At 33.6% G+C, this 14816-nt stretch overlaps 1 protein-coding gene across 2 annotated transcripts in view; it reads left to right on the top strand.

The window, feature by feature from the left end:
- Dscam2 (Down syndrome cell adhesion molecule 2) overlaps positions 1-14816 on the top strand; it is a 572707-nt gene that overhangs the window by 541715 nt on the left and 16176 nt on the right. For both annotated transcript variants that reach the window (XM_072535610.1, XM_072535611.1), the window contains exons 24-26: positions 2335-2517; positions 4334-4583; positions 12793-12936. In XM_072535610.1, the coding sequence (XP_072391711.1) occupies positions 2335-2517; positions 4334-4583; positions 12793-12936 (577 nt within the window). The remainder of the gene's footprint in view (positions 1-2334; positions 2518-4333; positions 4584-12792; positions 12937-14816) is intronic.

Here is a 14816-nt window from a genome sequence, read left to right as displayed (position 1 = left end):
TACGTGTTTTTTCACATTTGTGGTTAAGTATATTTGTTTTGATTTTTATAAATAATGGAAAGCAGTAGAAACCGACTTCGCTTCAGCAATGAACATGATTTGTTCTTGTTGTAGGAAGTCGTAGGCAAGAACCCTTACGACCATCCAGAAAGGTGGAATTTAATCCAAAAGTAAAAAATATTTTTACATTTTATATCAGACATGGTATCACAATTAAAGCGGCCGTATAGTCGTGCAAGATGTGGAGAAGAAGGGCATCTTCTATGCCTTCGTCTTCTTCATCATCAATAAAGGCACCTACATTTAATATCGCGTCCATCTCAAAAATTAAAAATTGTTCAAAAAAATATTTGTTATTTATTTTGAATATCAAAAATAGGGTTAAATGACAAGGACAAGACGCCAGTCTGTCTAAGACTGACAATTTATTAGTTAATCACTAATTAAATGAGGGCAACACCATCGTTATGCGTGTAGAACTTTAACTCTCAATCCGTTAATCTCGATACGTTAGTTCTTTACGTATAGGAAGATACGTTACGTTAGGTAGTTACAAAAACTCCCTAATAAGAGCGTGCATACGCATCGATCGCCAAACGGCACGGCATCGATGCCGTGTGACGCTCGATCACTGCCACTGCGTGGACGGCTGCCGTGATTGCTACCGTCTTTTCAAGGCGAACGGTAACAACTTTTCAACCGTTTGAAAGCGCGCACAAACATCGATCTTTGTCGACCGACCAGAGGACTAGTTGCGTTTTTTGGACACTGCTCAACGTACGTCACTCCGTGTTGTTACGTAGTACTGTATTATTTATTGCGATTTTGTGTGCTTCACCTAACAAACCTTTGTGGATTACCAAACGTCATCGAATAAATGTCGCTTAGTGTGCGTACAAAGCATCATCGATAAAAGTTCGATCGAACTTTTATCGACCGCAAAATTCGATGTATGTGCGCCTAGCTTCATTGCCTCAATAGACGGGCTGCTTAGAGCAATCGAGACAAAACAGGAAGAAAGCGGTTGTATTGCGATTGGACTTGACTGTAACCCGACTGCTTGCAGCTGTTCGATTGAAGTCGTGTGCGACTTCTCATTTTGTTATTACGTAAACGAAGGCATATATATATTATATATATATATATATATATATATATATATATATATATATATATATATATATATATATATATATATAAGACGCTATATTGCAATCTAGAGGGCAGAATGGAATATTTTATACTTTGTATCCTCAGATCAATTTTTATCAATTATATCGCTTATGTTTTACATTGATAATTCTATATACATTTCTGCGATTTAATTTCATTTATAAACAAGTCATCGCCCAATTCAGATATATTTTGCATTCTTCTTGAAAGCACGTATTATTCTATGAATGAATGATCGAATCATAACTCTTTACTGCCAAGACCATGGCGAAACTTGATTGCACGCAAACTACATTTTCGGCTGCGACCGTACAGGAACTGCTTGAGCATTCCATGACAATTTTGTATTGAAACTGCAGATCACCCAACGGCGATTGATTGAAGCTGTTGGCACTGACTGCTCTAAGCAGTCGGTCTACGGAGCACCTAAGTGAAATACCTCGATATTTAAGTGTGAACGAACATGTTAAAACTCTTTAAAAGCTACAACCTATCTGGAGATAAAATTAAGGCTCCTACAATGTTATATCTTCTCGATATTATACTACGGAGTTAAATTCTCGACACTCACTGAAGCGATGGAGAAAAAAACTTGGAGCCTTCAAGATGTGGCAGAAGAAGAAGCCTATACAGAAGAATCCTAAGGATATCATGGACAGACAAGATAACCAACGAGACTGTACTAAGAAGAATGGGGAAATAAAAAGAAGTGATGTATACGATTAAAAGAAGAAAGTTAGAATATCTCGGACACATAATGAGAAACGGCACTAAATAAATATTTTTGAAAATAGTCCCTCAAGGCAAAGTATTCGGAAAGCGAGGAATTGGGAGAAGAAGAATATCATGGTTAAAAAACATGAGGAAATGGTTCTCCACAAAAACAACTAATCTATTTAAAGCATCAGTTAATAAAATAATTATAGCCATAATGATCGCCAATATTCGAAACGAATATACACCAAAAGAAGAAGAATATAAAATAAAACGCCTTCTTACCTTGAGCTATATTAGCTACAGCCATATAATTTTTAATTTAAGCAAATACATAATTATGCATTTCTATGTTTCGCAGTACATTGTCAGATGTATCAATTATTAATTTTTGTCAGTTTTATTTTATAATCTTCCAGTAACTGCCACTATTATATTAATTTCCAGATTCCTCCTATTGCCCCATTACTGTACGTGACTAGTGCAACTAGTAGTAGTGTTCTACTTCACTGGAAAGCTGGAAACAACGGCGGTGCTTCAATAAGTGGTTTTACACTTAATTATAAGAAGGAACACGGGGATATTGAGGAAGTTCATTTATCAAGACATGCAACGAGTTATGAATTGAAAGTAAGTCTCTAGCTAGGTTATTAACTTCTATGTGGTATGAGAAATCCGTTCGTAATTAAAAAACAATTGTATACAAATAATAATTGTCTAGTAGTATTGTAAGTTTATTTACTTTTCCTTATATAAATTTTCGTTTAAGTAGTTTAAAAATATTAAAGTCCATGCAAAGAAATTTTTGTATTATATATATATATATATATATATATATATATATATATATATATATATATATATATATATAATACAAAATATATATAAATATATATTTTATTTTTGGCAATATAATTGTAAAGTGTGTAAAAATAAAAATTTTGATATCGAAAATTCGTGCACATGCGTACTTTGTAACTCCTGAAGCATTTATGACATTGGCCGTGGAAAAACGACGGCGTTGATAAGGATGATCGAGAGACCACTGGATATTACCATCTTTTGAAGGAACTATTACAGAAGGTTCTACAGAATGTTGTACGTAGAATGGAATAGCAGAATCATCTCTACTTTCTTCCTCACTCTCACTACTTGTATTGTTTTCTGTTTCTGATAAGCACTCATCACTCTCTGATACTCATCTTCGGTTAACGTTCTTCGATGCGACACTATCAACATGCAAACATAGACTAAAATTTGAAATGTAAATATGTAAATGGATGCGCTTGGCATATCAGTCTCCTACCAGAATACCACTTGTCTATCACCCCCACTCCCTTCTACGTGACATGATTTTCTAAATGAAATCGTCCATCTACACTACACATTTTTTACAAGTTAGCTTGCAGAAACTTGTTTCTATTTATAGACGTACCTGACTGACAAACTATTAGAAAATATAAAAATACTGCTTACTAAACATACGTACTGGACAAATAGACCCGAACAGGACAGCCGGGTTAAGCGTGGCTTTTTCTTAGCCTAAAATAAAATGAAATTTATTAAAAACAATTCGTACTAATTTTTTAACTATAAAACTTACTTTGTAAGTACCAAATCCTAATGTGTGGGCCTCTCGGTGACACGTTGATCTAGAAACGTGTCTTCCAATAACATCACTCCATAAAACCCCTAACTCCATATTAATTGCTCGTCGATTTTTCACTGTAATGTGTCTTAAAGCCCTTTGATCTGCTTCGGTTATTTTACTTTTTCGTACATTTCTAGGTTTTGTGACGACCGAATCAGATAATTTTGTATCTTCTGACTATTTGATTAAACAAATTTTCTTATCGATAACTTTACCTTGACCCATTGTACAACCCACAAACGGCAAAACGGCAAGCTTTACAATACTACAAAATACATTTGACACTAACTGACAATATTATTGTTTTGATGTCATTTTTCCATATGTATATTATATACAATATTAATAAAAATGCCATATTAATTAATATGGGAACTTATAAAAACATGCATGCAAAACATGCAAACAGGCCAACTAATATGGGAAGGGACTGGTATAGGTTTGACATAAAAAAAATTTAATTGTATTTTGAAGTCCTTGTGTGAGTGTAACTAACCATCCAAAAGCAGTAGGGTGATTTGAAGACCTGCAATAATTACGATTTTTTTCGGTAGCTCTGTATAAAAAGCTTATCTAAATATTCTTTTCCAATACGATGAATTGCTTCACTTAAACAGGTGATCTAAAAGTTAAAATTAATTTTGCAATTATGAAATCATAATGTTTAATACAATTGTACATATTTTGCAATTAAACATCCTGCAAGATTATTCAATAATAACTCCACAAATCTCACGTTTCTTTAAAATTATTTTTGCTCGGCACTGTGTTTGATGTAGTTTATTATATTTTTAGGGTCTTTCCTGTGGAACGACCTACCACCTCTACTTGATTGCTCACAACAAAATCGGAAGCTCGCCGGCCAGCCATCCGCTCCAGGCCAGAACGCAAGGCCATCCACCCGGAGTTCCTTCCTTAACTTCTTTCATTTCTCCGAATTCCACTTCAGTTATTTTACGCCTTCACGTCTGGCCTGACAACGGTTGCCCCATTTTATATTTTATACTACAGTATAAGAAAGCGACTGACACGCAATGGACCTTAGGTAAGAACTTTGATTTATAATTTGTTTGGCAATAAAATAAAAGGAAATATGAGATACAATGTGCAATAAAAAAAAAACAATTTGAAAAACACTTTAAACTTTTCCACTATTTATTTTTTCATTAAAATTTCATATTTTCATAAACTGTTTTGAATTGGACAACGTAATCAATAGACTTCGGCAAATATGCATATTGCATATTTTGCATATTGTGCATATTTTATGCAAATATTTCATATTTTGGCATATTTGTATAAAAGTTTGCATAAAGTGCATAAAAGTTCAGATTTTTATACTGTATTTGAAAATTTTTAAACATACCAATTTATTTCAATTCTTGTATAAAATTTTGTAGTCATTTTAATCAAAAAATGATCTAAGTACGTAATCTCTACAGGTACAAAACATTTACAATTTCAAAGAAGATCAATTTAAGTAGCCCTCAACATTCTTAGAAAGTCTCGGTCACTGAGGCATTCAGTTATTGGATAATCGCTAAGGGTTCGCTCATTTGCATTTTATGATCTAATCCCCAAATCTATCTACAATTTATTGTATCTTAACAGCAGGTAAACGGCTAATAGTTTTGTTCCTAATTTAGGGATTTTCCAAAATCTCCCAGTTTATTGAATTAGGTACCTAAACATTTCTAATTTGATGCTCAGATTTGTAAATCATTTTTGTTTTGATATTCAAAGCGTAAACACTCGTTGTGTGTAACAAAAAGGAAGATTGTGATTTTATAATGCCTAAAACAACCAGTGCTTCAACTTGGATTAAACCTTATAAAGAGCTGTCTATGGATATGGGAAAAATCTACTGTTCAGTCTGTGGCAAAATTGTAAGTATCTAATATTTTCTATTAAATATCTAATATTTCATACATACAGGGTGTTTCCAAATGACACTTACAACGTTTGACTGTAGATACTTCTCGAAAAATTGAACAAAACGATATAGTTAATGAGGGGTCAAACTTATTTACTTTTCGAGATACAGGGTGTTAAAATTAAAAAAAAATTAAATTCTTTTAGTTAATAACAACAATAACTTTACAACCAATAAACGTATTTACTTGAAATTTAGTAGGACTCTACTAGTAGGTTGTTTTTAAATGAAAAATAGCTTCCTTTAGTGAGAAAAAATTGTCCATGGTACAATACAATGGTGTGTATTTAGAAAAATTTTTCACCTTTACTTTTTTTTATGAAGTCAGCTATTCTAAAACACAATTATTTTTATTGTAATTGAATTAACAAAAAAAAACTTTTGTTGAATTTTAAAATAAGTTATATGATGTACTAATGGTTAGTAACAAAAACTAATTTGTGGATTAATACTGCATTTAAAACACTTAGCGAGTGTTTTTTTTCCAAACCAGTTATTTGATTAACCAAAAACACCTTGTATATTTTTATATTTTAAAGGTTGGGTTAAAATAAAGGTTTTTATTTTTATTTATAGATAGCATGTGAGAAGAAATTTCAGATAGACCAACATGTGAGAACTGCTTCACACATTGCAAAAAAAAGGAAAAATAGGAGGAAAACATCAAACTTCAATGGCTAAATGTTTCCAATCTACTTCAAAAAAATTAGATGAGCAAGAAACTTTTAATGAAGACTTGTGTCGCGCATTAGTGTCTGCAAACATACCGCTTTCAAAATTAGCAAATGTAAATTTTAGTTCGTTTCTAAAAAAATATTGCAAACTTAATGTTCCAAGTGATCGGTCTCTAAGAAGAAATAATGTGAACGGGCTATACTCGTCGGTGTTAATTAATATTAAGGAAGAAATTGCAGATAATTATTTTTACATATCTGTAGACGAAACCACTGATTCTTCAGGAAAGTATATTGCTCATTTATTGATTGGTGTTCTTAAAGAAGATACCTTACCAAAATCTCATCTTATTTCATGCCAGCAACTTGAGAAAACAAATGCTTTAACAATTTCGCGTTTTATACAAGAAACATTAGCAACTTTTTTTCTTCCGACAACTATTCCTTCTAATAAATTACTGCTTATTTTATCGGATGCTGCTCCTTATATGGTGAAAGCAGGACAAAATTTAAAAATATTTTTCCCAGATTTAATACATGTTACTTGTGTAGCGCATGGATTAAACAGAGTTGCAGAGGAAATACGAAAAAAGTTTCCTCTTGTAAATACCATGATATCCAGTGTCAAAAAAGTATTTCTTAAATCTCCTATAAGAATTCAACTTTATAAAGAAATGCTACCTAACATTCCTCTTCCACCACAACCTATTTTAACGCGATGGAAAACATGGTTAGAAGCAGCTAATTTTTATGCAGATCATTTTGTTAAAATAAAGAACATAATTGATACGTTAACAGATGAAAGTTCCCAATCTCTTTTGGATTCTAAACAAACTTTTCAGAGTAACTTGCTTCAACAAGAACTTTCATTTATAAAATCAAATTTTAGTTTTGTTCAAAAAACAATTACTCAGTTAGAATCACCAAAACTGTCATTGTTCGAAAGTACAGCATTAATAAAAGAATTTGCGTCATGTTGTCGGAACGTTAGAGGTAATATTGGAAAAGATATTTTAAAAAAATTTGAAGCTACTATGGAAAAAAATAAAGGTTACCATATTCTTTCTGAAGTAGTCAGTGTTCTAGCTGGAAATATTTCGGAAACAATTAATTTAGAACCAAATGTTTTGGTTAGTTTGAAAAATGCTCCCGTTACATCAGTTGATGTTGAACGAAGTTTTTCCATATATAAATATATGTACTCAGACAGAAGCCACAAGTTTTTGTTAGAAAATTTTGAACACCACTTGGTCATTTATTGTTACCATAATTCTAAATAAGTTTATTCATACTTAAAAATGATGTAGTTACTTAAAATAAATGTAAATCTTAATGAATAGTAGGAAATATTTAGTTATGTACACTTTTTTTTTAAATAAAATTGTTACTATTTTACGATTTTTTTATTTATTTGTATGCATATTTTGTAAAATATTTGCATATTTTCTGGTAATCGCGTGCATATTTATGCGCATATTTTCTACATTTTTATTTGCATATTTGCCGAAGTCTAGTAATCAATAACGGAGTGTGCTATTCACACTCTGTGTAATCAATCAAACAAAATATTTGAATTACAACCTTGCAAGTTCAGCAATATTGATTTTTATTTTAAACTAAATAACGAGAACCCAAAGCTTCACAGCTCGATGTTTTACAATGGTAAACAGACCAGTACTCTTACCAGTATCATTATTTGACCGGCTACTGGTCTCAAACGATTGACTCAATCATTTGATCAAGAAGATTGATGGTCTAGGACCTCCTTTACTAAGGATATGCATGCAGATCGTTAATGTGTTAGTCATCCTGTGGCATTCCACATCTCAATACTGTTGACTAATTTAGCTCTTCCGTCTTCGAGGTCAATTTCTTAGTTCCAGAGCAATGACCTACCACATGTCGGTTATTCCACCTGTAGCTGTTGACCAACAAGTGATTGTACTTATACCGGTAATCGTAAAGCTACGGTTTGTTAGAATACGTACAGCAGAATCTGTTGTACTGGACTCACGGCAGTTTTGTGTGAGTCGGTTTGTTAAGATTAGTTCGGATACATATATTCTGTCGTGCTCAAAAAAAGTTTAGAAATTAGTTTTACGTTTGTTCTCTTAAAGATTGTACGTTGAAAAATATGAATTCTCGCAAACTTAACGCAATAATTTTATTACTCCAGGAAAAGAGGAAAAAGAAGAGTTGATAATGTCAAATCTAAATAAAAGGAATAAAAATTTATTTTTTCATGTCGCAATAGAGAAGGTGCTTTTACATTAACAGTCGAAAGAAGATTGTTTTAAACGAGGAAAAATTTCGAGAATATTTTAGATTCTCCAGGGATTTATTTGGAACTCTTACAATTTATAAGGGATGAGATTACGAAAAGACCCTACAACATAATACATCACCTAATTATAACAATAATAATAACTATATAAAAATACAATTATAATTTTAGTATGTGTACGTTGTGAGCTCAGCTGAACGTTTGGGTCCAAATCAAATCGCAATTGATTTCAGCGTACACCGTCCACGTATACTGCTATCGCTCTGCAGCTCGCGCAACTAAGGAGAACCTGGTGGGTACACATATGCGAGCCGAACGGTATACGTATCGTACGCGTACAGATCCTTGAAAAATATTCTACATCGTACTGATCGCATACTTATCTCGTTTCATGGAAAGCTACAAACCAACAACGAACACACATATGCGAAATGATTCATTTTATTTATAATTTGGGAACTGATTTATGTTTCTGTTTTTGCTTGTTAAACAAAAATAAAAATATGTACAATAATCAGTTTACTGTTTTCTTACGTCTCTCTAGGAAGGAACACGTCATTCACACAATGTCGATTTGATGAGACAATAAAAATGTTGGCTGCGTCTAGTAAGCGCCGTCCAAACTGAAAGACGAACTTCCTTTAAAGTCGTGGAATAAACCGCAACAATTTGGTTCGCGACGAGTCACGATGAAACAGTTCGCAAGCGGTTTTTTCTGCCGTACACATTAACGAATATAGCGTTCGCATACCGTATGCATACCGTTTGACTCGTATATGTGTACCGACCTTTACAAACCGTTATCATAGAGAACCATTCCTTTGATTTTGACGAACGTGCGCGGCGTTCGACTGACTGTAAGTTATGCGTTGCTCACTATTCTAACAAACCATAGCTTAAGGTTAATGATTCTGTACTACGCCCAAAAATCCAGACTGTTACTTCCACCGAATTCGCCGTTTCGAACTTCATGACATTTGAGGCATTCAATGCATTTGACCGGGTCAAATTAAAAGACGTTATCCACTTACTGTACGCAAGAGAAATACCTGTAGGAATAATCAAAATATTTATATATTTATTTATTTTACAATAAATTTGAGCAGGGGTCGCAAAACCCATATGCCCATGTGAATACAATGTTATATAGTGTACAATTAAATGGTTACATTACAATAGTTATATATTAAGCACTAACTAACTAAATAAATTTACAAAAACATAGGTAATAGCAAGTATTTAGTACAAATTAAATGTTTAACTATGGAGCAAATGGTCATCCAGTCTATTTTTGAAAATATTGACAGATGAAGCATCTATGATCTTAGCCTGAAGGCTATTTCATATTGAGAACACTCGATTACAGAGAAAAAATTGTCTAGTTGTTGTTAAAAAAGTTTCCTTTTTAAACTTAAGTTTGTGGTCACGAAGACGATTGTCATTGTCTAGTATAAACATATTCCCCACATTTCCAAAGTTGTATTTTACTATCCGAAACGTAATAATTCAATCGCCTCGAAGTTGACGTTGTTCAAATGTAGTGAGATTGGCCATATTCAGTCTTTCTGTATACGTAGGTCTTGAGCGACCAAAAGACATCATAGTGCACTGCCGCTGTACGTTTTGGAGAATATTACGATCGCTTTCTAATACCGGACACCATATCTCGGAAATATCTACCAAAAAAAAAAACATTATAAAAGTAAAAGAAGAAGAAGAACTAACCGATCCCATTGAAGTTGGCAATGGGATAAGACAGGGAGATTCCCTGAGTCCTTTATTGTTCAACCTGATTATGGATGAAACAATAAAAAAAGTAAGAACGAAAAATGTGTTCTACCAAATGGGAGAAAACTACCAAATGGGAGAAAAACAACTTAAAATAATCTGCTATGCAGAAGACGCATTACTACTCTCTCAAAGTGCAGATGATTTACAACGTATGCTGCACCAATCTAATATAACCGCCAGGAACTTAAAATCTTAATTTTCCCAAAAAAGACAACATACATGGTTACAACAGCAAATTTACTAAGATGTAAATTGGGGCTGGAAGGTCAGATAATAGAACAAGTGCTGCAGTTTAAATCTCTAGACATCACATTATCTAGCTACGGAAAGCTCGAAACTAAAGTGGAAGATCAAGTGAATAGAGCAAACAGAGCCGCAGGCTGCCTAAATGAAACAATATGGAGAAATAAAAATATCGGGAAAGAATAAAGGCAGAATATACAAAACAGTCATCAGACCAATAATGACGTACGCGGCAGAAACAAGACCTGACACAGAGAGGACAAAAAAATGTTAGAAACAGCAGAGATGAAAACACTAAGAAAAATTGATGGTAAGACACTATGGGACAGAGCTAGAAGTACAGATATACGACGTAGATGCAAGGTAAAGAACATCAAGAACTGGGTAAGAAATAGAAGAGTTGAATGGAACGATCATATAAGCCAAATGACAACAGAGTAGTAAAGACGGCAATAGACGGTTTTCCAATAGAAGGACGATCAGTAGGAAGACCACGAAAACGATGGAACGACAACGTACTGAAGGAACATTGAAAACAGACAGAGCCATGTCTATTAAAAAGAAGAAGAAGAACTTCATGGCCATTGTAGTATTCATCTGTAACCCTAGACAAGGAGTCCTACAGGAAGCTATCAGATGGACCAGCTGGACCCTGGTATCTGAAGAGATGGTACTCCTATCACTTTTTTTATCCAGGCTTGTGACCGGCTAGACCGGGAGTAGAGCTACTCAGTTCACCCCATAACCAACGCAGGCAGATTTTTTCTAACGCTTTTTCACATTTTTCTGTATGTTATGTTATAAAATAACTACTAAAAGATCAATTATGTCTTTTACAAAAATAGGAAAGACTAGGGCATCGTCAGTAAAATAGTGAAACGCGGAGCACTCGATCGGTGGTATGTCTATCTCTCTTTTGACTGCTTTGCATTTAATTCTTAATTAATTATTGTATTGAATTTGATATAGTTACTTTTTATTATGTAAAAATTAATTGCAAAATAAACTAACTGTAAAATGACAAAAACGTGTATTATGTGCCAAAAAGATTTAATCCTAGGGGACAAAAGTCAATGCTTTTTTAAGATTATAAATTTGTTTATATTATTACTTTACTTTACTTTACTTTACTTAATCAGTAGACCCATTTGTACCTTTCGGTGTTGGGCCGTTTAAAATACAATTCATTACATTACAATATTTGACAGTCTTCTGAGGTGTCCTAGCTCTTAACGAACTTTCTCCATTCCTTCCTATTGGATGCCATCTGTGTTGCTTCCTGCCAAGTCTTACTCTGCAGTATCTGCGAGATGTCACTGTTCCATTTTTTAATGGGTCTTCCTCTTCTGTTCTTCCCTATTGGTTTGGCGTCCCACACTCTTTTAACTTGTCTATTATTGTCCATCCGGGTTAGATGTCCGAACCATGCCAATTTTTTCTCTTTGATTGACTCGAGTATCGGTTTGATTTTGATTATATTATTAAAACACTACAAATTCTTATACAATCTTGTAATATTGCCAACAAAATTCTAAACTTTTTGAATACCATTGATGGTATAACCACAGAATACTCCACCCAAAAAGAAGCGAAAGCTTTGTCGGTACCTTTGATATTCGTAGGACAGAAACTTCGGAGTGACAATGACAGTTAAACTACTTAGTACACTAAGAAAAGTAATGATGAAGTCGTTCAAAACTGTAGTCAAATTAGAACACTGAGAAACGAAGTAATCATTAAAACGAATGTGTTTTAAGTAGATCTGTTTTGTATAAATTGTATTTTTTTCTAAAAAAACTGTATTTAACTAAAATTGAAATGTTCAGATAACTTTTGTAACGCGTTTGAATTTCAAATTTAATTTGTTTACCTGCTACGATCTCTCGGTATTTAAAAGAGACTTACCTATTTCCTCTCCAGATTTAAATGGGCACCCACAAACAACACAATAATCTTTTTTTACTATTAAACAACACACACGAAACAACACTTTTCAATACCTAAACAAATAACAATCTTCAGTTTTTATAGGTTGACAGATAAACTATTTAGAACATGGCGGATTGTCACAGAAATTTGGATTGCGCAAAAGCCCTTCGTTTCGCTTCTTGTTGGGTGATGTATTCTGTGGTATAATTATTTTCTCGAATATGAAAATATAAATTATTATTTTTCTGTTTTAATATGAATTTGACATGAGAGATAGACAAAGACAACTAGACCACTCAGTGAATATTGTAGTTTCATCAATATTCACAGAGCGCCCCACACCTTTGCCTAGTCTATTCTTATTATATCTATATAAATAACACTGTTTTGATTTTTTTAGTGTCTAATGCATTAAAACCACAACGAAGAACGTCTATTACTGGTTTAACTCCTGCTACACAATATGTAGTCAAACTAGAAGCTCATAATGTTGCAGGATTTTCGACTGAAGAATTTAATTTTATGACGCTTACTAAAGAGGGAGGTAAGTTAGGTAGCTTGTTTGAAAATAAATTATTCAAACCAAAAAGTAGATGGTTGATTTACAATTATTTTATAAATTAACAATTTTTAACTTCTTAATATTTCAGAAATATAGAGATGTCAGCTGTGATGTTTTTGCATGCCTGATTAGCTACAAGAAGGCTTTCGATAGAGTCAGACATGAGTAAATGATGGAAGTGCTGAAGAGGACAGGGATTGACGGAAGAGACCTAAAAATAATAACTAACCTGTATAGGAATCAATCAGCGGTGCTCCAAATAGATGGAGAATATACAGATCAGGTCAAAATCTTAAGGGGAGTGAGACAGGGGTGCATAATTTCACCACTGATATTTAATTTGTACTCGAAGCACATTTTTGAAGAGGCTCTAAAAGGTATTGATGAAGGCATTTCAATAAATAAAATCAAGCTCAATAACCTGCAGTATGCAGATGATACAATAGTGTGTTCCAATACCATAGAAGGGCTGCAAAACTTTATAAACAACATAACGGAAACAAGTAGAACATATGGACTGGATATAAACACCAACAAAATCAAGCTAATGGTCATTAGCAAAGAAACCATAACTGGAGCAAATTTATATGTGAACTAAATGAGAATTGAACGTGTCTCACAGTACAACTACTTGGGAACTATAATCAATAAGTCGTGGAACAATACCTAAGAGATTAAATATCGCATCGGAAAAGCAAAAAGTCCATTCTTGACTATGAGCTTTGTGTCTAAGAGCCATGACTTCACACTAGAAACAAAAATAAGGCTCCTTAAATGTTACGTGTACTCAGTGCTTCTGCACGGAATAGAAACATAGACATTAAAGGCGGAAACTCTATCAAAACTTTAGGCTTTTGAGCTATGGTTATATAGGAGAATCCTGAAGATACCATGGACAGACAAAGTCACCGACGAAGAAGTACTACGAGGGATGAGCAAAACCCCGGATTTGGTTAACATCGTGAAGGGCCGTAATCTGCAGTACTTGGGACGTATAATGAGAAATCAAGGCAGATATGAGCTACTAGAATGCATTTTGCAAGGTACAATTTAAGGGAAAAGGGCCCCAGGATAAAACAGAATATCCTAGCTTGCTAACCTAAGAGCATGGTATAGAAAGACCTTAACACAGCTCTTCCTTATAGCAACCAACAAAGTCATTATAGCCATAATGATTGCCAATGATCGGAACGGAGAGGTACTCTAAGAAGAAGAACCTCTTAAAATAAGTTGGCGCTCACGAATATTTCCCACATTCTTAATACTTTGACATATTTTTTCTATTAACAAGTGTTTTCACTTTATCGAATTATTTGTCTCTAAAGAGTTTATTGTGTAAAATATATTCTTATTAAGACCAGGGCGTTAAGCAACCCCACACTGCTGGAAGAAACGAGGGGAGAAATTCTTCGAATATCCCTAAGGATATTCAAGAGATAAACACCCACCATTCCATCCATCAGAATGGTGCTCTGCCCGACTGCTCAGCACTGGGTTCGTTCCCTGTTCATTCTCTCCCCACACCAATTCCAGAAAGGTACAGGAAATAAAAAAACTTACGAAGTCATAGTAAAGGTGTATATATTTATTAAATAATAATAAACACAATTCATAGTATTATGAATGTGAAACAAGAATAAATTTTTAAACTGAAACTCAAAGATTCTGCCGGTTGCCGGTATAAAATAAGTTAAGTATACAAAAAGTACTCAGCTTTAGTTTGTTCTGAAGGAGTCGTTCAGTTCTCCAGGAAGGGTTCCGATCTTTATGGAAGTTAGCCGCTGTCGGTGGTTGTTGGTTAGGCTAAGGGGGGTTGTTGGTCTAGATTATAGCAATCATTTTTGTCCCCATGTTGGTAAATT

This window comes from Diabrotica undecimpunctata, chromosome 6 (genome assembly GCF_040954645.1).
Source record: "Diabrotica undecimpunctata isolate CICGRU chromosome 6, icDiaUnde3, whole genome shotgun sequence".
NCBI classification, from domain to species: Eukaryota; Metazoa; Arthropoda; class Insecta; order Coleoptera; family Chrysomelidae; genus Diabrotica; species Diabrotica undecimpunctata.
The sequence above is the reverse complement of the archived record's forward strand: the minus strand, read 5'-3'. Positions and strand labels throughout refer to the sequence as shown.